The sequence below is a fragment of the Ovis canadensis genome, chromosome 2, assembly GCF_042477335.2.
Source record: "Ovis canadensis isolate MfBH-ARS-UI-01 breed Bighorn chromosome 2, ARS-UI_OviCan_v2, whole genome shotgun sequence".
NCBI classification, from domain to species: domain Eukaryota; kingdom Metazoa; phylum Chordata; class Mammalia; order Artiodactyla; family Bovidae; genus Ovis; species Ovis canadensis.
Genome location: NC_091246.1, coordinates 209,398,382 through 209,421,862, shown reverse-complemented (window position 1 = coordinate 209,421,862; position 23,481 = coordinate 209,398,382). Strand labels below are relative to the sequence as shown.

Sequence of the window (23,481 nt, the reverse complement as noted above, 5' to 3'; positions counted from 1 at the left end):
ATCATGATCATTGTTCTGTGTTTGAACTTGGAATCCACTTCTATAATAGCCTATGATGAGAGCTGTTGGTAATGATCACTGCTAGGACTTTGTAGAATGAGGCTGAAGAAGAGGAGCACCTTCATTTGAAGTTGTAGAAATTGTCACCATATTTCTGAATGTTCAAAGATGTTCTTTGTTAAAAGATTAGTAAGTATGGAATGCTATATGTTTGAACTAAATTTCTTTAGCTGTGCTCTTGAAAATTAAGAAAAGGGAAAACAAAGAAATTCTATTTTGTTAAACCTAGAGGGGACTAAAGGTTAGTTGAGAAAATGTCTAGTTAATTCACTAACTTTTTGTTTCTGTTTTGTTTTTAAACCCTCAGATGGTGAGGTCTACAGCTTTGGGACTCTCCCCTGGAGAAATGAGCCAGCAGAGACTTGTCCAAGCAACCCCATTCTGGAGAGTGCCCTGGTTGGGCAGTATGTTGTTACCGTGGCAACAGGGAGTTTCCACACTGGAGCAGTCACAGACAGTGGTGTGGTGTACATGTGGGGGGAGAACTCTTCTGGCCAGTGTGCGGTAGCTAACCAGCCGTATGTTCCAGAGCCAAACCCTGTCAGCATTTCTGATTCTGAGACCAGTCCTTTGTTAGCGGTCAGGATCTTGCAGTTGGCATGTGGTGAGGAGCACACTCTGGCATTGTCCCTAAGCAGAGAGATCTGGGCATGGGGTACCGGTTGTCAGTTGGGTCTCATCACCACCACCTTCCCAGTGACAAAGCCACAAAAGGTGGAGCACCTTGCTGGGCGAGTAGTGCTCCAAGTTGCTTGCGGTGCCTTCCACAGCTTAGCACTGGTCCAGTGCCTCCCTTCCCAGGATCTGAAGCCAGTGCCAGAAAGATGCAACCAGTGCAGCCAGCTCTTGATTACGATGACTGACAAGGAAGACCACGTGATTATATCAGACAGCCACTGTTGTCCATTAGGTGTCACACTGTCAGAATCCCAGGCAGAAATCCAGGCCAGCACCACCCTCAGCCCCTCCTCTGAAACCCTTGACAGCCAGGGAGAAGTGTTTGAGAACACTCTCGTGCAGAATGAGCCACCTGCTGCTACTGAACTGAATGTTGGAAATGTTCAGACCGCAAGTGTTCAGACCACTTCCTCCCCACAAGATATCATGGGAACAACTGAAGTTTCTTCTGCAAGAAGTATACCATCATACCCTGACACTCAGGCAGTAAATGAATATGTGCAGAAACTGTCGGATCATTCAGTAAGAGAAAACTCCGAGAACGGTGAAAAGCCAGTGCCATCTCAGGTACCTGCTAAATTTTGTAAAGGTGTTTCTGGAGTTGAACCATCTGAGTTTTTCTTGAGAAACTTTAAATACCTAAGGGTTGGTACCATGTTTATTTTTTTTATTTTGACTATAATTCTATCTCGTCATGCAAGCCTAGATAAGAAAAACCCTGGATTGATTCAAAATTACTCTTTTTGTTCAAATTCTGGCCCTTTATGATGTTGCAAGATGTTACTCTGGTCTTGTTTTATAAGTAGCAAAATCCCATTTTTCTTGTCCAAGTACTTTTCCCACCTGGCTAAGGTGGGCTCCCAAAAAAGTTTGATCTAACATGACTGTATATTCACAAAGAATTCTCTGATCTGTACTTGTAGTACTCTTCAGGTTCTAGAGAAAAATCCTTTCCTTCTTTATCAGGGAAGCTTGTTATGTGGTAGATCCCTCAATTGAGGGCAGACTTAAAATTGACTGGCATTACGTATTTGAATTCTTTTCAGTTATATCAGTGTTCCTTACTGGGCATCATTGGACAGAGGCTTTAATTTTTTTTTCAACTTGTTTAAACTATTTTTAGGTGGAAAACGTGTGATAAGTGGAGAGAAGCTTTTTACTAGGGGGATATAGTAAACTGTGTCTCCCTACTTCAAACAAATTGTTCTAAAGGATACTTGGTTTTTAACTCTTAGTAGAAGGCTTTTGCTTTTCTAAAATAAGTCTAAATAGAAACATCTAATCATAGGGACTTCCCTGGAGATTTAGTGATTAAGACTCAAATAAAAGAGCTACCTTGTGGCATTGTTTTCAGGTTTTTGAAACCACCTTACCTCTTAGATTCTTCCTTACTGTTGTTTACTGGCTTAGGATAGAAATGTGGCTTAGGGGTATTTTCAGAAATAGTCTTTATTTCACAGTCTACTCCCTGAACCTTGTAGATATTTGATTTTTTTTTTTTTTTTTTTAGTTAAGAAGCTGTTTGGAGAAAGAAAGAGAAATCTAAACAAAGTGAAAGTAATAATTTAACAGGACTTGTGCATGCTAATAAAAAAGTTAGATTTTGACTTATCAAAAGTCATTCATCTGATTTGTTAAAGTTGAAGTTAAAAGTTTATTTTGTACTGTTTATTTGATTAATAGATTGTCATCATTGAAATTGCACTTTTCTTTGGACCCAATCATTTGCTTAAACATTTAAAGCTTTGGTTACCTATGCTAGTTTTGGTAGTGTGTGTTTAACTAAGTGTAACTCTCCCATCTTTGTAAATAGTGTCTCAGTCATACAGCTGACCCTTAGGAATTTATGTAGCCTAGGATAAGTCTTCTGGCCAGATGTAACTGAAAGAATATCACATATTTATGAAATAAGCCAAAGTATTTGGTAATGAGGCATATATCTCATTATTGAATTTTACTGACTGGGACTACTAAAATTGTGTTTTTTGTCAGAATTTCTGGGCACGTGTTTTTGTTTTATTTACTTATTTTATGAATTGTTAAATGTAATTAAGTAGAGGGGCAAATTAAGACAATAGTTTAAAGTTTGTATAAGGTAGAGTTTTTTTTTTAAAATTTTCCTGAGCCTGATGCTAAGAACTCCCGAAGTCAGTCACCCCTAAATACTATTTTAGCTTCTGTTATGTGCATGGATGTTAATACCACTTCAGTCTGTCCGACTCTTTGCGACCCTATGGACTATGGCCTGCCAGGCTCCTCTGTCCATAGGATTCTCCAGGCAAGAAGTACTGGAGTGGGTTGCTGTGCCCTCCTCCAGGGAATCTTCCCGACCTAGGAATTGAACCTGCGTTTCTTAAGTCTCCTGCATTGGCATTGGCAGGCGGGTTTTTACCAGCTAGCATTCGGAGAAGGCAATGGCAACCCATTCCAGTACTCTTGCCTGCAAAACCCCATGAACGGAGGAGCCTGGTGGGCTGCAGTCCATGGGGTCGCTAAGAGTCGGACACGACTGAGCGACTTCACTTTCACCACCTATGAGTGTTTGTAAATAGAGAGTGGAAGTAGCAACACGAGTTTTTCTGAACACGTTATCATGGGAACTGTGTTACCAAGGAAGTGACACACTTTGTATGTAACTTTTTAAATATTTATTTTGTTGGATATTTTAATTAAAGACTCACATAGAAGTGGCTTTTCTGAATTTAGTATTTAATTCACCAAAATGTGTTGAGTGCCTACTACATGTCAGACACTGTGCAGGGAACAGGAATTATTTCCTGTAAGAAAATCAGAAGCCAGTGTTAAAAAAATATTGGGGGTTTGGTTTGCAATTCAGGACAAATGAAGAAATATTACACACACACACACACACACACACACACACGTGTGCATACCCACACCTCTGGGATATTTGGGTAGCATAGGAAACAAAATTTTCACTGTGACCTGTGTTCATAAACTAAAAGCTTTTTGTGTGGGTTAGTAGGCTTATCTTTTTCAGTAAGCAGTGTGCTTGACAGCTCAGAGTAGATTTTAACTGATCTTTCACTAAGATACCAGAAGACTTTAGTTAGCTTTCTAATACAGCTGTGAATAACACTAAGCAGATTGGATCCAAGTGTTTAATGATTAACCTACCACATTACTCAATGGTAATGAGAGCAAAGGTAATCTTTCAGTTTACCTTGTGCCTGGGTCATGGAAAATAAGTCCTGATTAGATAGTAGGAGGACATAAACTTCAAAACATAATTTGGGGGCTGATAATTTAGAGATATAACTTATTTCTCTGCCTGTGTATGCCATATATACATTTCTGTCTATAAAATATTTTAGGAAAAGCCTAAAATAGAATTTTCTTAAAATAGAATTTTTTCTCATAAATTCTTAGTAGAAATCTGTAGTTTTTCCTAGTAGTGCTCAATAATAGTAAAGCTTACACTTTTTCACCTTCTATCCAGGGCTATTAACCCATGTTAAAGGCTTTGTTTTTCATGCCTTCCCTCCCCTCTCCCCTCTACTGTGTTTTATTTTATAAAGCAGCTGGGACTGATTTTTAAATACCATGATAAAATCCCACTCAAACAAAAGGAAGTACTTTTTATAAGGAACTGTATTTCAAGTACTCTCTTCCATATCAATGTGTTAAATACATGATCAAGAAGGGATGTGTTTAGGTTGGAGATGAAGACCTCCTGTTTTAGAGTCTTATATTTGCGAGTAGTGATAGATGTTACATTTTCTTTTTATTGATTACTTGTTGTAGAAGGGATTATATTTTTATATGCTGTTTTATGTGCGTATATTTTAGCCTCTTGTAGAAGAAGCAATTCCTCATCTTCACAGCCCACCGACCACAAGCGCTTCAGCCCTCAACAGCCTTGTGGTCTCCTGTGCATCTGCTGTCGGTGTGAGAGTGGCTGCTACCTATGAAGCTGGGGCCTTGTCTCTTAAGAAAGTTATGAACTTTTATAATGCAGCCCCTTGTGAGTCTGGAGCTCTGGCAGGCAGCAGTTCCATAGGCCCAGAAGGTCTGAAAGATAGCAGAGAAGAACAGGTTAAACAGGAGTCAATGCAAGGAAAGAAGAGTTCAAGTCTTGTGGATATCAGAGAAGAAGAGTCTGAGGGAGGCAGCCGAAGACTCTCTCTCCCTGGCTTGTTGTCACAAGGTAGGGAGCTAGCTTTTGTGAGCTGACTTCTGGTGAATCCAAGATGCTCCTGACACCACATATTATGTTATAATAAATTTGCTTTCTTAATTACTAAAGCTAACATACTCAAATATCAAAATTTATTTCATTAATTTTTTTAAGTTACATATTACTGTGCTTTAGAAATAACTTTAGACCCTCACTTTTTCATGATACATGCTTCTGCTTATGAACCTTCATAAGCTAGTGGCACACTCAGCAGAAAAGATTGTAATCTTAGCCAGTGATGATCACTTTCTTTGTGACCCACAACTTAGTGATCAAGTGATCGAGTCTGTACTTAGTGACACTTGATGATTTTCTTCAAAACAGTCTGTCACCAGACTGGTGTACAAGATTTGCACAATGTTACAATAGCCTTTGGTATAATTTAGAACACTGTAAAAGATGTCGGCATTCTTTTTTAAAAGATGAAGTTCTCTATAAAATAAAGTTAGCAGGCAAAATACAAAAGCTTTTTAGTATTCTGATTCATAACCATTTTCTCCCTTAAAAACTTTAACACTTTATGTCTAAAGTAAATCTTTTGTTACAATATTTATAGCATGCTTGAACTTAAGACCTTCATTTGGAAAAGCTTTAATTTTATTTGCTTTGACATGGAAGAACTATTTCTTAACCTTAGTGTAGTACTTTGTTAAGCTTGTTCTTCAGAATACCAGTTACATAGGATGTCATATAGCTATTCTGTATAAAAAATGTACAGAAAAGAATTTTGTGGCCAAATGCTTGGAAGTGGGGTAGGGCTAAACAGATTTAAACACGGCTTTTAATTGTAGGACTTGTCTGTACCTTTAGCATGCTGATGTGTGTGTGACTCTCCACAGGGGTGGGAAGGAAGAATGTAGTAGGCAGTGTTTACCAAACTCACTTAATCCCCAGTTTTGCAGACCTATAGAATATGCTTCACAAATACCATGTTAGTATATTTTGAAAAGTCAACAGTTTATTAAAACGGTACCTTTCTTTTCATTTGTCTGTTCCCTCATGATATTTCTGGTTTGTTTTCAGTCTCGCCCAGGCTCCTGAGGAAAGCTGCACGGGTTAAAACTCGAACAGTGGTTCTGACCCCTACATACAGTGGAGAAGCAGATGCACTCCTGCCTTCTCTGAGAACAGAGGTGTGGACCTGGGGGAAAGGAAAAGAAGGACAGCTGGGGCATGGTGATGTTCTGCCCAGGTGAGTGCTGCCAGTGTTTACTGTTAGGAATTAGTTTAAACAAATAACTTCTATCCCTTAAAGGTCTCCAAATCTCCACTTCCTCCTGGAGGAAACCTGGTCCCTTCTAGCTCTAGATTGTTATACACCATTAACTCTGATAAGAAACCAAAACAAACACCACCTGCTCCCACCAGTCATTCTTAGTCTTGAATTTGTTCCTAACAATAAAGGACTTAAGTATCCATGGTATATTTTTCCATCTCTTCTTTGATGTTCATTCATGTTAGAATGCAGAAAGGGGTGTTTGGGATAAGATTTATATGTCACTGGAACATGTGAATGGTTTACATTTTTAACTTATAAAAAAGAGCCAACAGTTTTCTTAACCTGAACGAGGTCTATCGCTGCTGCCAAAATAACTATAACCACTGTATTAAACCATGTCCATTCATGTATATCATGGAAAAACTGTTTTAAGAGAAATTCTTTTGATATTAGCAATAAATATTTGTAAAAGTGTGTAAATAGAATGATTATCTAAACCAGTTAATATAAAAGTCTCTTTTCTCCTTAGCAAAGTGAAAGCACCTAATTCATTAAAAAGTATACTCTCTGCCATATGAATTATTTAGTTGTTTTACGATTCTTAATAGATTTCGAATTATAGTGGTGAATTAGTGATTAACAGACAAAGATTAAATTAAAACCATTTTAAATTACTTACACTTAGGAGTAGATTGAATATAAATCCAGTATTTTTATTTTAATTTTGGGGGGAAATATTTACTTGAAAACATTTATAATTTGAGAAAGTCCATGGTTCTTCCTGAGAATAGTTCTGACTCTGAGTTTGTGTGTATGTGTGTGTGTTTTTCTTTAAGGCTTCAACCATTGTGTGTAAAATGTCTGGATGGTAAAGAAGTAATCCATCTCGAGGCAGGTGGTTACCATTCTCTTGCACTTACTGCAAAATCCCAGGTAGGAGGCAAACTGTTAAAAGCTGATCTTGATTTCATGAAAGACCAACACGATGAGATTAGACTGTCATTTATTGAGACTCTTACCTGCTGTATGTCAGGCAACTACCCTATATCTCATTTGATCTTTTCAGTGTTTACATTGCACTGTATTATTTCCATTTTATAGGTGAGGAATGGGAGGTTTAGAGAAATTGTGTAACTTGGCTAAAGTCACATGTGTGGCTGTAGAGTTTGGATTCAACACTGGTCTGCTTGACAAAGAAGCTTTTATAATGTGCTCTTATGGAAAAATGGAACTCAGAGTTTTCTAAGATATTGGTAAACTTTTATTTCTTGATGAAGAAAACACTTATGTAAGACATTAAGAAAACAGAAGGTATTTCTCTCTTAAAATTGTGAGACCTGAAAGTGACCTCCAGAATCATTTAAAACCATGCCCACATACACAAATCCTTTTGAGGAAGGTAGATTTTCAAATATACTCTTAAATATATTAATATAATGATTCTTCACCAGTCCCTTTATCTTGCTATAAAAAGTCAGTAAAAGATTCTAAACACTTTAAATATTTTAAATGACATAATAGTCTCACCAAAAAGCTGTTATAGCTCATATAAATAAATATAAATATTAGCAAAGAAAAGGATAATTTGTTATTAATGTGATGAATCATCAAAAAGGCTTAAAAATAAGAAAATAGGAAGATGGTAAGTTACAAAATAAACATAAAAATTGCTAGCTTTCTTATATACGTAAAGTAAAGCAGAAAGCATGCTTAAGGAAAAAAAAGAAGCTGTTCACAATTACAACACAAGTGTAAAGGAAATAGGAACATTGTTAATAGGAAAAGTGTAGAGTTCCATATTTTTCATGCATTAGAGAGGGAAATGGCAACCCACTCCAGTGTTCTTGCCTGGAGAATCCCCGGGATGGGGGAGCCTGGTGGGCTGCCGTCTCTGAGGTCGCACAGAGTCGGACATGACTGAAGCGATTTAGCAGCAGCAGCAGCAGCAGCAGCAGAGCCCATATGACGCAAATTCAAGACCTCTTCTAAGTTATAAAAGAAAGTAGGAGTAAAGAGGGAAAAGTTTTATTTTTAGATGAGAAGACTGAACATTGCAAAAATGCCATTTCTCCTAGATTAAATTAGTAGAATGTAAATTCAGTACAATCCCCAGAATATTCCAATATAATATTTACAACTTAATAAAATGATTCCCAAAATTATTCTAGGAGAATAAGCAAAGGAGGTGAGCCACAAAAATTCTGAAAAAGAAAGCATTAGCCTTATAAAACATATTATAAGACTACAAACAGATTATTATAACAGAAATATACTATAGACTAGAAATAGCCACAGGTATATATGAGAATTTAGTCTGTGATAAAAAGTAGGCATTTCAGCATTCTGAATCAGCCATAGGTGTACATGTGTTTGGCCACAATCAACACAATTCTGTAAAGCAATTATCCTTCAATTAAAAAAGAAATTTAAAAAAAATTTAAAGAGTAGGCATTTCAGATGAGGTGGAGAAACAAGACAGTGTTCAGTCAATACTGTTGGAACCACTGGCTTCTTATTTGCAGAAGAAAATTAAGATAACTTTACATATTCTAATTCTGGATGGAGTAAAGATCTAGATGTTAAAAAATAAAACTTTACATGTGTAAGAACAAATTTAGGTGATTTATTTTTTCAGTAATCTTAGGAGTAGAATAAGATATGACATCAAAACCAGAAATTAGAAAGTAAAGATATATGTTTGTCTGCATAATTCAGCAGTCCCACACAGCAAAAACCTAAACACGGACCAAAAACCCCCACAAATTTAAGATACATAATATATGGGGAAAAACATTATAACATATATGACCTGATCCATAAAGAAAAATTGTTTAAGAGCTTTTATATTCCATTCACCAAAGAAAAAATAGAAGTTGACCAACAAAAGATGGTCAACTACTCAGCAAATTTAAATTAAAACAAAATTTTCTTACCTATCATATTAGCAGGGATTGCATTTAATGCTAAGTGTTGGTGAGGATGTGGGGAAAAGGTATACACATTGCTGGTGGGAATGTAAATTGGAGTTTGCTGGAAGACAGTTTATTGGTATATAGCAGAAATCAGAATGTGTATGTTCATTGACCCAAAGTTCTTTGCTTAAAAATTTGTCCTAAGGAAATAGATACATTATATATATAAAGAATTGTAATTAATTTTTATATTGAGTAATTGAAAATAAATTAATAAATGTACTTATTTGATTAGGTAATTGATTAAACTACACCCACAGTGGAGTCTCATGTAGTTATAAATGATATTGTAGCTCTATACTTATTGACCTAGAAAGATGTCAGTGCACAGAGCATTACATAAAAACATCAGGTCACAAAGCAGCATTTATAGTAGAGGCCCACTTTACACTTTGTATATTCATTATATCTAGTAGATAATAAAATTTCTGGAATTATATATGTGTATGTTCCTAAACGTAGGAGTTGTCTCTGAGTGGGTGATTCATCAGTGGTTTTCACTTTCTTTTTGTTTCTTTGTATTGTCACAGTCTTGTACAGTGGTCATGAATTCCTTTTATAATCAGAATAAACAAAATAATTTTCATTAAGCATAGTTACTGTAATCTGGTTGGTTTTTTTTGGCTATAGTAGAGCATAGGTGCTTTGTGCTTCTCCTGCAGAGATTTTTCATATATGAAAAGCTTTCTAGTCATTCCATAGGACTCCTGTCCACAGAATAAAGAATCGTGATTCCTTTTTCTTCATAGTACTTAGCTTTATTTTTTAAAATCACTTTCTGTATAAGAGGCAGTATAGGATAGTTCCTGGGATTAAATCCTGGAAAATTTGTGACCTCTCTGGGTCAATTCCCTTATATGTTTTAAAAAAAATAAGGATTATGTGATAGTAAAACATTAATTAATACACAGAAAGTATATTAAGAACAGGGCCTGGCAGGTAATAAACTCCTGAGAAATGTTAGTTAAAATGAAGTTTCTAAAGAGTTGAAAGGCTAAGATAAGTAATTTGTGTGTAACTGTTGGTATATATGTGTTATTATAAAAGTTCAGAATTGGCATGCAAAACAGTGTCACATCTCTTACCTACTTCCCTGTGGTTTTCTACTAGGTTTACTCGTGGGGGAGCAACACCTTTGGTCAGCTTGGGCATTCTGATTTTCCAACAACAGTTCCCCGTCTTGCAAAGGTACTTTTGTAATCTTGATGACTTTTATAGCAACTTATTCCAGAATTCTAAGTTATAACACTTCATATTTCTCCAATTCTTGTTTTATAAAATTAGGAGAATTGTATACTTGTAGCCTGTTTGTTATCATATACATTAAAATTTTTTAAAAACTGAAGCTGCTTGTTTTCAGGCAAAATGTTCCCTTTTTTGATGTGTTAGTTTGTATTAATATTTCTTTTTTTCCTAGCTTCACTAAGTATTCATAGTTCTGTGTGTTTTTTTTTTTTCAAGTAAAAACAAACAAGTTATTTTAAAGCAAATGTTTCTTGGACTGTAAGGTTGACTTCTAAGCTTTATACCACCAAATAATGCCTACTCTTCGACTTCTCACTTAAGTTTGACTTCCTTTTAAGTGTAACTTTTACCTAACATTATTTGATGGTTTGTTTTGTTTTTATGTACACAGTAGTAAAACCTTTTTGTAACCCTTTTTGTTTTCTATAGGGAAGCTAAAAGTATAGATAATTTCTTCACTGCTGTATGAATTGGCTTTAGTTTATGTAATGGGTGCAGTTTTAGAGGACCGTTTCTCATCCTTTTTTTCTGTCATAACATTCTGCAGAAATACAGAATTCATCAGTAGTATTGACTCCTCATATGAAATCTGTTTATTTGGGGAACGGATGTATTGTGGGCAGAGAGTAGGCATGATGACAGCCCAATAGCCTAAAAGAATGGGATATGGGGCTCATGTTTTCATAGTTTGAATCCTCTCCATCCTGATGCATGCTGTCTGCCCTGAGAGTATTAGAGACTAGGAAAGGATGTTTACTTCAGTTTCGGGAACCTGATTCAAAATATAAGCTACAGTTAATATATATTCCAGTGATTCATGTATTCAGTGTACACTGTGCATCCACCACTACATAAGACCTTTACCTGCTGCCTTTCTTTCCAGTGAAGGAATTTTACTGGGAAGGAAAGTCTTAAATGAAACATTACAGAATAGTTGTTATTTCTAGCTCCAATCTTAAATATTTTTAGCATAAAATGTTTTAGTGGTCAGCTATTCAGTTTTGAATAATGTGTCCTGAGGAGTTGGACGTGACTTGGCAACTGAACAGCAAATTCAATTTCTGATATTTTATTACAAATAAAAATATGGTAAATCATTGTTTCTTGTTTTCTGTTCATTTGAATAAATTAGAACATGCTTATATTCCTATTAAGAAAAGTTTTATAATCGAGCATGGATATGCTGCAAATACAATTTTTATTTAGCATTTTAGAGTCGGATAAGAGAGAATAGAGTTTGTTATAAGGTTTTAGTTTCATTACTGTTTTACCTATACCTCTGAAAATGGAACATCATTATTTTGGTCTTTATTTGGGGGAAGGTTTTATTTGGTTTTTTATTTGAGAAAATTATTTTGAAGTCATTTAAATTAATGTGTGAGTTAAAATCAAGGCAGAGTGAGACCTGAATTAGTTTTGATTAGAAACTAGGAAGACAATTCTTTCCTCCTGCAAAAATTTTAGTTCATTCTTTGCAAAACCAGCAGGAAGTCAATTTTATAGATAACCTGAATTTGAGAAGGTAATGTTATGCCTGAAGAGGATAACTGTAAAGTAGTGGAGATGCGCGTGATAGTCACTTACACACTTATCACCTGCTCACCCAGGATGTGAACCAGATCTGGACATGGAATCTCAAGATTAGAAATTTTTTGCTTTATTGTTAACACGAGTCATGGCTGAAGCTGGGTCTGCAGGATGGGGCAGTAGTTTTCATAGCAGAACATTTCCTTCAAAGGAAACCTTGTGCTGAATCCCCTACATAAAACAGATAACTGTAGGACTGTCTTAGTTGAAGGATGGAGGTGGGTGGGGATAGAACCTGGCACCTGCCTTTCCATGGTGGCCCCTGAATCACTACCTGGAATCCTGGAAACCTAAAGCCATTTGTTTAAGGCAGTGGTTCTCAAACTTTTGCATATATCAGAAACACCTGGAGAGCTTGTCAAAGCCAACTGCCCAGTCCCTCCCCTCAATGGCTCTGTGGCCTGAGTTTGCATTTCTCACGTGTTCCTAGATGATTGCTGTTGCTGCTGCAAAAGCTTCTTGTTGAGCACCATTGGTCTAGGGGATCCCTGTAGATGGGCTTCTAGGGGTTTCTGCCTGTTGCAACATCCTGGGACACAGTGAAGTCATGTGAGAATTGGTGAGTTCCAAGTCAGAAAGCACTTTTAGCACCCATGGGTTTAGTTGGCCAGAATGGAATTTAGCCTAGTTAGGTTTTCTTTTTACATTGATTTTTGTGTACATAGCAGAATATGAATGGACAAAGGTGTGTCCTAGCTGTCAGAAGAGGGCTCTAGAAGTTTTTGGGTCTTTGATTATAGTACAAGCTAAGTCCTATGATAGCTCCCCAAAATAACAATTAAAATATCAAATGTATGGTTTTTTTCATTTTGAATTCCATTTTTCAGTTTTTTATAGAACAATCTAGTTCTACATTTACTGGCTGAACAGGGTTCCTTTTCACTCCTGCATCTGTTCTGCAGTTGATTAGGTATGTTTCTGGGCGAGTTTTGCCCTCTGAGATGTGACTTTTATTCCACTTGTTCAGGTAACCTAACATTCTAGTTATCGTGGACTTGGAGTTGCATCTGATTCCTTCATCTCAAACAGACATGTCTTCCTGTCATTGCAGGTGAACAGTGAAAATGGAGTCTGGAGTGTGGCTGCAGGCCAGGATTATTCCCTGTTTTTAGTGGATACTGAAGACTTCCAGCCTGGGTTATGTTACAGTGGCCGGCAGGACCCGACAGAAGGTGACAACCTTCCAGAGAATCACAGTGGTACTAAGATGCCAATCCTCCTCTCCTGTAGTAAGGTGATCCTAAGGCCCACATCCCGTAACACATGAGAAGTCTTTTGTTTCTGTTGCTGTTTGTATGTATGCCTATTGTTAAGGTCCCTGACTAATATATTTAAAATTGCAAACCACTTCCCATCCCCCTTCACTCCTCATCTCCTTTTCCTGCCTTATTTTTTCTCCACAGTGCATATCATCATCTCACCCTCTATAGAGTTTAGTTATTTTGTTTATTGTCTGTCCTCTTTAACTGTAAAGTTCATTAGAGTAGGGATTTTAGGCTCTCTCATTTATAGCTGTATCCTCTTTAATAAATACCTCTCATAAATATTTGTTGAAGTAAATGCTTTTATAAATAATTGTTGACATAACACCCTCACATAGGAATATTAAAAATATTTATTTCACAGCAAAGTTTTCTGACTGTGTTTATGGAGTCCTCAGAAATGAATCAGAATAGAAATTGAATAATGAATTTTTAACTGTTGGTAGAAAGTGAAAATTACAGGGGCCTGAGGTGGGCTCGTGGCAGACCTGACAGGCCGCAAAAGTGCTGTTTTCCATTGCTTCCCCTCTTCTCCTAGCTCTTCTGTTTACTACTGTTAACTTATTTTCCCTTTGTTGATCTGAATTTATTTGCTTTCCTACTGCTCATCTCTTTCTTAAACTTAATACCATTGTTCTGTTTCTCGTTTTCTTTTTCCTCACAACATTGCAAGGAAATTCACCTTCAAAGCTTGTGCATTCTGGGTTTTTTATTCTTACTGAATAACATATCCTATGGACTGTTTTTTTTTTTTTTTTTTAATCCTTTGTTTTTCTGGCTAAGTATGTAATTGTGGCTATATATAAGGGCAAGCTCTTTCTTGCTAAAGGTAACACGGGCCAAGATTTGACTCTTGACCTGTATATAGCCTGTTGTTCCAGACATACTAATTGACTCTTTGTAGTTCTTGGCCCTGACTCCACATTCCTCATTAAAGATTCCACAGTCCAGGTAAAGGATGAAATGGGCTGATGAAAGCGATGAGGCTCAATCTGTGTCTTTTGTTACCATGAGCTCTTAATAGTGTATTGAGCCTGCAGCTTGGTTGTCTAGTTTAATAGGGATATGTGACAAAGACATCAAATGTTTTTGTTCAGTGCTATCATGAATAAATGACAAAGTCCACTTCTAAAGAAAATCTTTTTCTGTTGTGCTTTTTTTTTTTTGCTTGTTGCATATCTATTTTTATTTTTTAATATAAATTTATTTAATTGGAGGCTAATTACTTTACAATATTGTATTGGTTTTGCCATATATCTGTTGTACTTTTAAAATATAGCTCCTAGATCCTTGATATTTTGACAAACAGCATAGAGATGGTCTCTGCTCTCATCTGTTACATGCAAAAAGAAGTCCTGAGACATGTATTTGTATCATTTGGATGTTTGTATATTTAGAGTATTTATGGTTCTAACTGTGTGTAAAGTGAAATAAAAGGTATTGTGGCAATAAATAATACTATAGATGTTTATAGTTATATATAGATTGTGTTATATGTATATAACAACAGTATACTGGTAAACTAGCCCTAAAAAGTAAACTCAAAACCTCTGATTTGTAATGTTTTCCAGGTTTGTTTTTTTTTTTAATAAATTTCGCTATTGCCGCTTTCAAACTATGAATAATTTAATAATCAACTTGCTGCAGAATTCCTGCGTAGTTAGCTGTTGGCTCTCACCAACTGTTATGAACTAACTTCAGTGCCCAAATTACTGCTAGTAAATTAGATTTTATCTTTAATCTCTTTCTTCTCCTGTTTTAGCTTGGGTATATAAGCAGAGTGACAGCAGGAAAAGACAGTTATCTAGCCTTGGTGGACAAAAACATTATGGGATATATTGCCAGTCTCCATGAGTTGGCTACTACTGAAAGACGCTTCTATTCAAAACTAAGTGATATCAAGTCCCAGATTCTCAGGCCTCTTCTTGGTTTAGGTAAGTACCAGCCAGTCAATTATCAGGAGTCTTGTTTTACCTCTTCTTCCTATATCACACATGAAGAAAACTTTTTGTTTGAGTTGTACTCTGCTCCTTTCTTTCTAGTCTCTTCTTTTGTGCCCAGGTGCTCAACAGCTTACAAGCCATTTCCTCTTTGCTGGTAGCCCAGCTTCCCTATCCTGGCACCCCCAGAGCTCCTGTTACTATGGAAGTAGAAACATGGAGCTTTCATAAGATCCATAGCAGAGAAGCAGAGCAACTGTGGAAAAGTTGATCCTAGGAGTCAGGCTTCTTAAACACCACTTCTAGCCACACTAGTTATAAGATACCTTAAAAGTGTAAGGTGAAAGTGTTAGTCACTCAGTCATGTCCGACTCCTTGAGAACCCCATGGACCCGCCGGGCTCCTCTGTCCATGGAATTCTCCAGGCAAGAATACTGGAATGGGTTGCCATTCACTTCTCCAGGGGATCTTCTGGGCCCAGAGGTCAAACCTGGGTCTCCTGCATTGCAGGCAGATTGTTTACCATCTAGGCCACCAGGCAAGCCCCTAGATAGCTTATATAACTACTCCAAATTTTTATTTTCTTTGTTCTGCTTCTTAGAATTTTATCAAGTAGAACTTCATTTCGATTTACAAGTAGTATCTCAAAATGTGAATAACTGTAAGAATGTTAAGGATCTTACCCCCCATTTTAGCAGACATTGATTAAATCTTATCCCTTAGCTGTAACCAGTGACAACAGAGATTGAAGGTAAGGAGATAATATGGAGAAAATAGATTACAGTGGTTCTTGATGGGGTGCTACTGTCCAGAAATACAATACTGGGATCTCCAGGAGGTTATAAAGGAATGCAGAATGGAGATGGGTGGGTGGGCTTTTAAAGATTAACTTTCCCTAGTCAAAAGCTTTTGTGGGTTTGACCCTAGTCTCAGAAAACAGAAAGGACCTTTTTTCTCTTTCATTCACCTGAACTCGACCCCTTGTGAGGCCACAGAATTCAGACCAGTACTCTAGTACTCAAATTGTGCCCTGTTCATGCATCATTTTTCCACATTAGGGTGACATTGGCTTGTGTAGGTCAGTCCATTGTTTTTAATGGGAAAACATCTATTTTTCAAACAACTAGCTTACAGTCTTTCTGAATTCAGTCCCTGTATAAACTGGAGACAGCATTTGTTTTTGTTTTTAACATGTTTTGCTTTTTTAAATGTTGTAGAGTTCCTGTTCTATAAATTCTCCTCCAGTGGGTGGGCCCAGCTCCCTAGTACTTTGGCAAGAGATAGGAAGCAGTCCAAGCTGGAAGCTTCCTGGATTGCTCTGAAAAGAAAGTGAAACCTACCCTTTTCCTGTTCGGATTCCTGATTTCTATATTGGTTTCATGTGGTCTGCTCATCAGCCTCACTTCTTAGAGAGAAGTCTTGCAAATTCGGTATTTTGGACTGGGAAAAAGTAGTAACCTCCTGATGTCCTTTATAAAGTAACCGAGGCAATCTAAGTCAATCTTAGACTTAGTCTTAATCCCGATCAAAGGCAGTCTTTTTGGAATCTTTTTCTTTGCATGGAAGGGCAGGGCTTATCCAGGGGGCAAGCAGAGCTGAAGTCAGTGCAAAAGTGGGAAATGTTGACAAAGGTATAGCTATAGAAGTGAGTTTAATTCCTGGCTGTAACTAACCAGTTGTGTAAAGGTAGATATTTCGCTTCCTTTCCCTTGGCCTTAGATGACTTCAAGATGAGAAGAGAGTTGAATTTGCACAGTGGTTATCAAATAATGGCTGGTCTTCAGAATTACCTGGAAAGTGCTTTAAAAACAATATCCATTCTGGTGTCTAAACTCTGGTCTGCTGAGTCAGAATCTGTAGGGGTCTCATGAATGTGTTTTTAACAAGTTCTTGAAATGACTGGACACTGATCTCTGCATTTTAAGCACTGTGATTATTTGGGTTCCATAAATTATTTGGGTTCCATAGTTGAGAGTCCATTTCAACAAATTAAGAATTTTTAGTAAAGGAAAATTCATAATCTTGATCATAAGAAAGTATTTATATAATGAGTCTTTAGGTTATGTTATCATCATCATCATCGTTTTGTTCCAGAAAATCTGGGCACTGCAAATACAGTCCAGCTGTTGCAGGAGGTGGCAAGCCGATTCAGCAAGCTGTGTTACCTAATTGGTCAGCATGGAACCTCACTGAGCAGCTTCCTTCAGGGGATAAAGGAAGCTAGGAGTTTGGTCATCCTGAAGCATGCAAGTCTCTTCTTGGATAGTTATACAGAGCAAGTATCCAGTCCCGTGTCATGTTCAGTCTCTGCAGGGTTATTCTGCCAAGGAGAACAGCTCCTTAATCAGAAGAGACTAGATTAGGGAGAGTTCTATAAGGTAATAGAAATTGCAAAGCAGTGCTTTAATCTTAAGACAACTATATAGCTCCACGTCGCTAAAAGTTTAGTTTGCTCTAAGAGGGGAAAATTTTAAAAAGAAATAACGCATTCTCAAATTTCCTTCTGCATTCTAGCAGAATGATAGTATTCTAAATTTAGAAAATGTACTATAATAAAGATGGCTCTTTAGAGAACAATTTTGTACTTAAATTGTACTAAAATTTGAAGAAGTAAGTAAACAGATTAAGATCAACTAATGATTGTAAATATGGAGCTCTTCCAATGCCTGCTTTTCACTGTTGTGTAAAGGAGGGTTTAAAAGTAAAGATCTATTGTAATAAAACCTAGGATAGTGATACAAGGTTCTTATCATGTTTTTCAAGTAAAATATCCCAACTGTATTTGAAATATCCAGTATTTCTCACTTTTTCTTTTGCATTTTGCATTTTCTTTTTCATTTTGGCATTGTGATGTGAGGCATAATTTAAGTGTTACTTTAATGTGTATTAGGTTATGCTGTTGATCTGAAGTATTGATTTTAAAGTCACTCATAATCCTACTATCAGAAACAGCCATTGTTAATAATCTTAGTGTATTTCCTTACAGACTTAGGCACAAATGTGCAGATGGATTATGTGATTTTAGTTCTAAGCAAAACTGAATATATTTGAAGCTGTTGACTGTTGTCTGGGAGGAAATACCCTCACTAGAGTCTTTAACTCATCTTTCAGACATAAAAAGTATCATAATTTGATATGAATTTACTTTTTTAAACTAGATTTTTGTATGTGTGAAGGTTTCAGCTTTTACTAGTATTAATTTTTCTGTTTTCACTTGCATAGATCTTATAGGTATTTCTCTTTTTCTGCTGTAATACTTCAGGACTTATGCTTGGAAATGCTTTTATTTTGATTTCTTGGGTTTTTAAAATGTATTCATATAGACTGGGCAGGTAAAAAACTTGATTTGTGTATGAATTTTAAAAACTATTTATAATTGTGGTAAAATACACATAACATAAAATTTCTATTGTAACTATTTTTAAGTGTTCAATACTTTAGGGTGTTTTTAGTAGGAATTTGCCTTCTTTGTCAAAGTCAGTTGATTTTATTTGCCAGCCCAGGAGTGTGGAAGAAATGTATGTGGTGCGAAGCAGTATGCCACGACTTCCTCTTTAACTGTAGATCAGTACTTTACCAACACTTTCTAACGCTTCTTCGCTTAAGCTCTTTTAAACATATATTCTTACCTTTCCTATTGTTTATTTCTGAAGACTTAATTGGAAAACTTAAAGTGAAGATTAGAGATTTTTTTTTTAAATCCAACAACTTAAATCGTATTTTCTCACATTTGTTAAATTACCAAAGTAAAACATACCTAATAAAGATACTTCTAGCATCTGCTGCATAGCTTAAAGTGTTTTTTAAAAATTCCTATTAACATCTTTCCTAAAATGGCCTTTTACTCCTGATTGTTGTGATGATCACATAATATGCCCTATGTAGTTCATGATTATTAACGTCACAAAGTTCTGAAGTGAAACTCACTCATGAGATACCAAGAAGTGTTTATTCCAGATGCTTGTTCAAAACTCTGAAGAGCAAATTTACTTTTACACTAATATCTGTGTATTTTCTTTTTTGCTCAAGGTATTGCGCATCTATTACAAATTTCCTGGTTATGGGAGGATTCCAGCTTCTTGCTAAACCTGCCATGTAAGCAAATACATAGTTTCCAGTTATTCTAACAACCAAAGAACATGTTTTATAGCAGTCTGTGTTTTTGAGTGCCTAAGAAGAGCTAGTATTTCAGAGTCGAGTTCACAATAACATAAGTGAAAGCCTCTTGCTAGAGCATGGATGGATAGAAAGCAATTAATGAACTCTGGGTGACTCTGAGCCATGGCAGCAGATGTTAAATTTGGATTTGGGCAGCCTTTCCAAAGTGGTGGTTCATGAATCCCATGGTTTTACATAGTTAAAGGCAGTAATAACTTCTTTTTAAACTTCTGTTTAGAAGATCAGAATTTTAAGATATTCATAAAAAAAGAACTATTTGAGAATCCTTAGAACATACTAGTGGGCCCACAGGCCGGTAGTGACCCTGCCCACATTTTCCTCACTCAGCTGGCTTATCACTTAGACATTCACCTCAGACTAGCCTGGTAGTTTGATCTTCATAAAGTTTTTTTTTTTTAATATTGTAGTAAAATGTACATACTATTTATCATTTTAACCATTCCTAAGGGTACAGTTTCTGTGGCATCAGGTACATTCACATGTTGTATAAGCTGCTTTCTACACCCCAAACTTTTTATCATCCCCAACAAAAATTCTGTACCCATTAAAAATGACTCCCCCTCCTCCACTAGCCCCTGGTAACCTCTATTCTATTTCCTGTCTCTCTGAATTTCCCTGCTCTGGATACCTCACATAAGTGGAATCATACAGTAGTTGTCTTTCTGTGTCTGGCTTATCTCCCTAAGCATGATTTTTCAAAGTCCATCCATGTGATACCATATATCAAAATTTCATCTCATTGTGTGTCTGAATAATATTCCATTTTAGGAATATACCACATTTTGATTGTCCATTCATCTGTTGACAGACACTTGGGTTGTTTCTACCTTTAATATATTTATTTTTTGGGTAACAAGTGCAAACCTAGCCATATAAAGAAAGAGCAGTATTGCCACTATTGGATTAAAAACTCCCAAGAGAAAATACGCTAAACAGAGTAGTTGAGGTTTTCTGAGAGCATACTAGGGCTCCTTTTGGGAAAATTTATAGGCAAGTACTTCAGTGAGTTCAGAAAAATAATAGGGTTCACAAGAGTTGGAATGTTCCTGGACTAGTACTGGGCATCCAGGAGAAACGTGGGCAGAGGGATTGTGTGTTCACCATGTACCATCTCCATCTCTCAGGAGCTGGTCAAAGCAGAATACTTATGTAGGGTTAAGTGAATTTCCCCAGCAGAACATGGAGGAGTAAGTAGGACCATCCAACAAGCCAAATATAAACAAAAATCTGGGCCATGTTCCCTGCAGCACACTCCAAGATCTGTTAATTACATTATATAGCAGTCCACTTTCTGCCATTGAACTTAGGGGTTCCTGGAAATTATTACATATTTCTCCATCTTTCCAAGATAATATTTTATAATTTCTGAGTTAAACATCTCTTTATTCCATAGTTCTCTAAGGGATTATAAAATTACTTATTTTTGTTTTATAGCCTTGTGTGACATTGTTTTGTTTTTGAAGCCTTGTAGCTAAAAGTTATAGTGTCGTGCTTACAAAGCAGTGAGGGCAGTACTTGGCACATAATTATTGTTCATTAAGTGGCTGCTGCTGCTGCTAAGTCACTTCAGTTGTATCTGACTCTGTGCGACCCCATAGACGGCAGCCCACCAGGCTCCCCCGTCCCTGGAATTCTCCAGGCAAGAACACTGGAGTGGGTTGCCATTTCCTTCTCCAATGCATGAAAGTGAACAGATAATGATTATTATTCTGTTCCACTGACTCGTGGACTATACAGTCCATGCAGTTCTCCAGGCCAGAATACTGGAGTGGGTGAAAGTGAAGTCACTCAGTCGTGTCCGACTCTTTGTGACCCCATGGACTGTAGCCTACCGGGCTTCTCTGTCCATGAGATTTTCCAGGCAAGGGTACTGGAGTGGGTTGCCATTTCCTTCTCCAGGGGATCTTCCCAACCCAGGGATTGAACCCAGCCTCCCGCATTGTAGGCAGACGCTTTACCGTCTGAGCTGCCTTTCCCTTCTCCAGGGGATCTTCCCAACCCAGGAATCGAACCCAGGTCTCCTGCATTGCAGGCAGATTCTTTACCAGCTGAGCCAAAAGGAAGCCCTCCTACTTCTTTACAGATCTTTGTGTTTTAGTGTGGTGTGGATAATATCAATGGGTTACTGATCAGCCTTAAAATTTTACTGCAAATTTTAATCATGTATGTGTGTGCTCAGTTGCTCAGTCATTTCCAACTCTTTGTGGCCCCATGGGCTATAACCCGCCAGGCTCCTCTGTCCATGGAATTTTCCAGGCAAGAATACTAGAGCGGGTTGCCATTTCCTATTCCAGGGGATCTTCCCGATCCAGAGATCAAACCCATGTCTTTTTAGTCTACTGTATTGGCAAGAGGGTTTTTTATCCCTAATGCTGCCTGGGAAGCCTGAACTTATATATATATATATATATATATACACATATATACAGTTGAATATGGGCTTACCTTGTGGTCCCGCTGGTAAAGAATCTGCCTGTAATGCAGGAGACCTGGGTTTGATCCCTGGGTTGGGAAGATCCCCTGGAGAAAGGAAAGGCTACCCACTCCAGTATTCTGGCCTGGAGAATTCCATGGACTGTGTAGTCCATGGGGTCGCAAAAAGTCAGACACGACTGAATGACTTCACTTCATAATTGAGTATAAAAAGTAAATATTGGTTTCAGTTTGAAATGTTTTTTCAATGATCTCAGCTTTAAAATCCACACATATAATTTGCTTTACTGTTCGCTGTTAATTGTAGTACTGGTATATATACCTTTTAATATGCCTTTGTAATAAACTCTTACTAGATGATCACAAATTGAAAAAAAAAGAAATTAGCAGTATTTAGTATTCCATGCCAGTCTTGTTAGAGCATGGAACTTTGTTTTTCTTCTAGTATTTATGCTTAGCACAAGTATTTAGAACATTTGGTTTTGCCACTTATTGCTGTGACTTCCTACTTGGAAATTAACAGGTAACTGTGTCAGCTTGTCTGCAGTTATTCCCTGTAACTGTGGGATATATGATGTATTTCCTAGAACTTTAGGCACAAGTCTGTGATGCACCATATCTATTACAGTGTTACTGTTGTTACCATTTACTACTTTTCATACTCAAAAATCCCATATTTATAGGCAGGGAAATTGTTTTAATTATATCATGTTTATTTCATTGTATTAATCATCTGTTACTTTCTTTCATAAGCACCTAAAAATGTATATTTTGAAGAAAGTAGTATGTGGTGAAATACTTCTGTTTAATATCATGCATATTGTCAATATCAAAATGATTAACTGAATCCCTTGTTTTCTCTACCCTTCAGTGATTTCCTAAATAAAAACCAGGAACTGTTGCAAGATTTATCAGAAGTGGATGATGAAAACACCCAGTTGATGGAAATTTTGAATACTCTGTTTTTCTTGCCAATCAGACGACTCCATAGTTATGCAAAAGTTTTGCTAAAACTTGCTACTTGTTTTGAAGTGGTAAGCTCACATATATACCTCTTGTGGACACTTGGGAAGCCAAGGATCATAGTTTTTTGTTTGAATTATTCTACCCCAAGATCTAGGACTCCACTAAATTTATTTTTCTTCAGGGAAATGAAAGAAGAAAATATGACTGTAGGTTTATCTAGTGTTCTTTGCTATGGATTCAATTTCCTTTCAGGGCCTTGACAAGATTAATTTTATTCATTTTATGTCAGTCTAAAGCTGAGACCCAGTTTTGCTACTCATTCAGTAGTTGTCCAACTTTTGAGTACATACTGAGTACAAGTTACAAGTTAAACAGAGTTGTTTAAAACCCTGCCTGTAATGACACACCCTTCTAAGTCAGTGTGGCATTAGCACCTGGCCTGGATTCATGGTAGATTTAATGCCAGGTATTTGGGTCACTTTGACATATGCTGTGAAAAATCAGCAGTGTTACAGGATTTTCTCAAATGGTAACTAGATCACTTTCTGTATAAAATTAGTTAGATGGAGTCCTAGAAAATTAGCATCACTCTAGGATATGAGTGTATATTAAAGCTGGTCCTAAGACAGTCACTTCTGAAATTATGCTGAACTGTGTTGTTTTAGTTTCCATTCTGAAGGGCTCTAGAGAAGCCATAATGATTCTAAGGTTTCTTATAGTTTAGAATTTTTTATATCTTGAG

The 23,481-nt window shown here is 36.8% G+C and overlaps 1 protein-coding gene across 10 annotated transcripts in view; it reads left to right on the top strand.

The window, feature by feature from the left end:
• ALS2 (alsin Rho guanine nucleotide exchange factor ALS2) overlaps positions 1-23,481 on the top strand; it is a 59,954-nt gene that overhangs the window by 15,436 nt on the left and 21,037 nt on the right. For 7 of the 10 annotated variants that reach the window (XM_069577996.1, XM_069577992.1, XM_069577994.1 and 4 more), the window contains 10 exons: positions 368-1,305; positions 4,549-4,906; positions 5,960-6,128; positions 6,992-7,088; positions 10,238-10,315; positions 13,011-13,193; positions 14,984-15,155; positions 17,256-17,436; positions 19,191-19,256; positions 22,645-22,807. In XM_069577996.1, coding sequence (XP_069434097.1) covers positions 368-1,305; positions 4,549-4,906; positions 5,960-6,128; positions 6,992-7,088; positions 10,238-10,315; positions 13,011-13,193; positions 14,984-15,155; positions 17,256-17,436; positions 19,191-19,256; positions 22,645-22,807 — 2,405 coding nt within the window. Of the gene's footprint in view, positions 1-367; positions 1,306-4,548; positions 4,907-5,959; positions 6,129-6,991; positions 7,089-10,237; positions 10,316-13,010; positions 13,194-14,983; positions 15,156-17,255; positions 17,540-19,190; positions 19,257-22,644; positions 22,808-23,481 lie in introns of all 10 variants that reach the window. The other 3 variants (XR_011254651.1, XR_011254650.1, XR_011254652.1) reach the window with 2 other exon arrangements.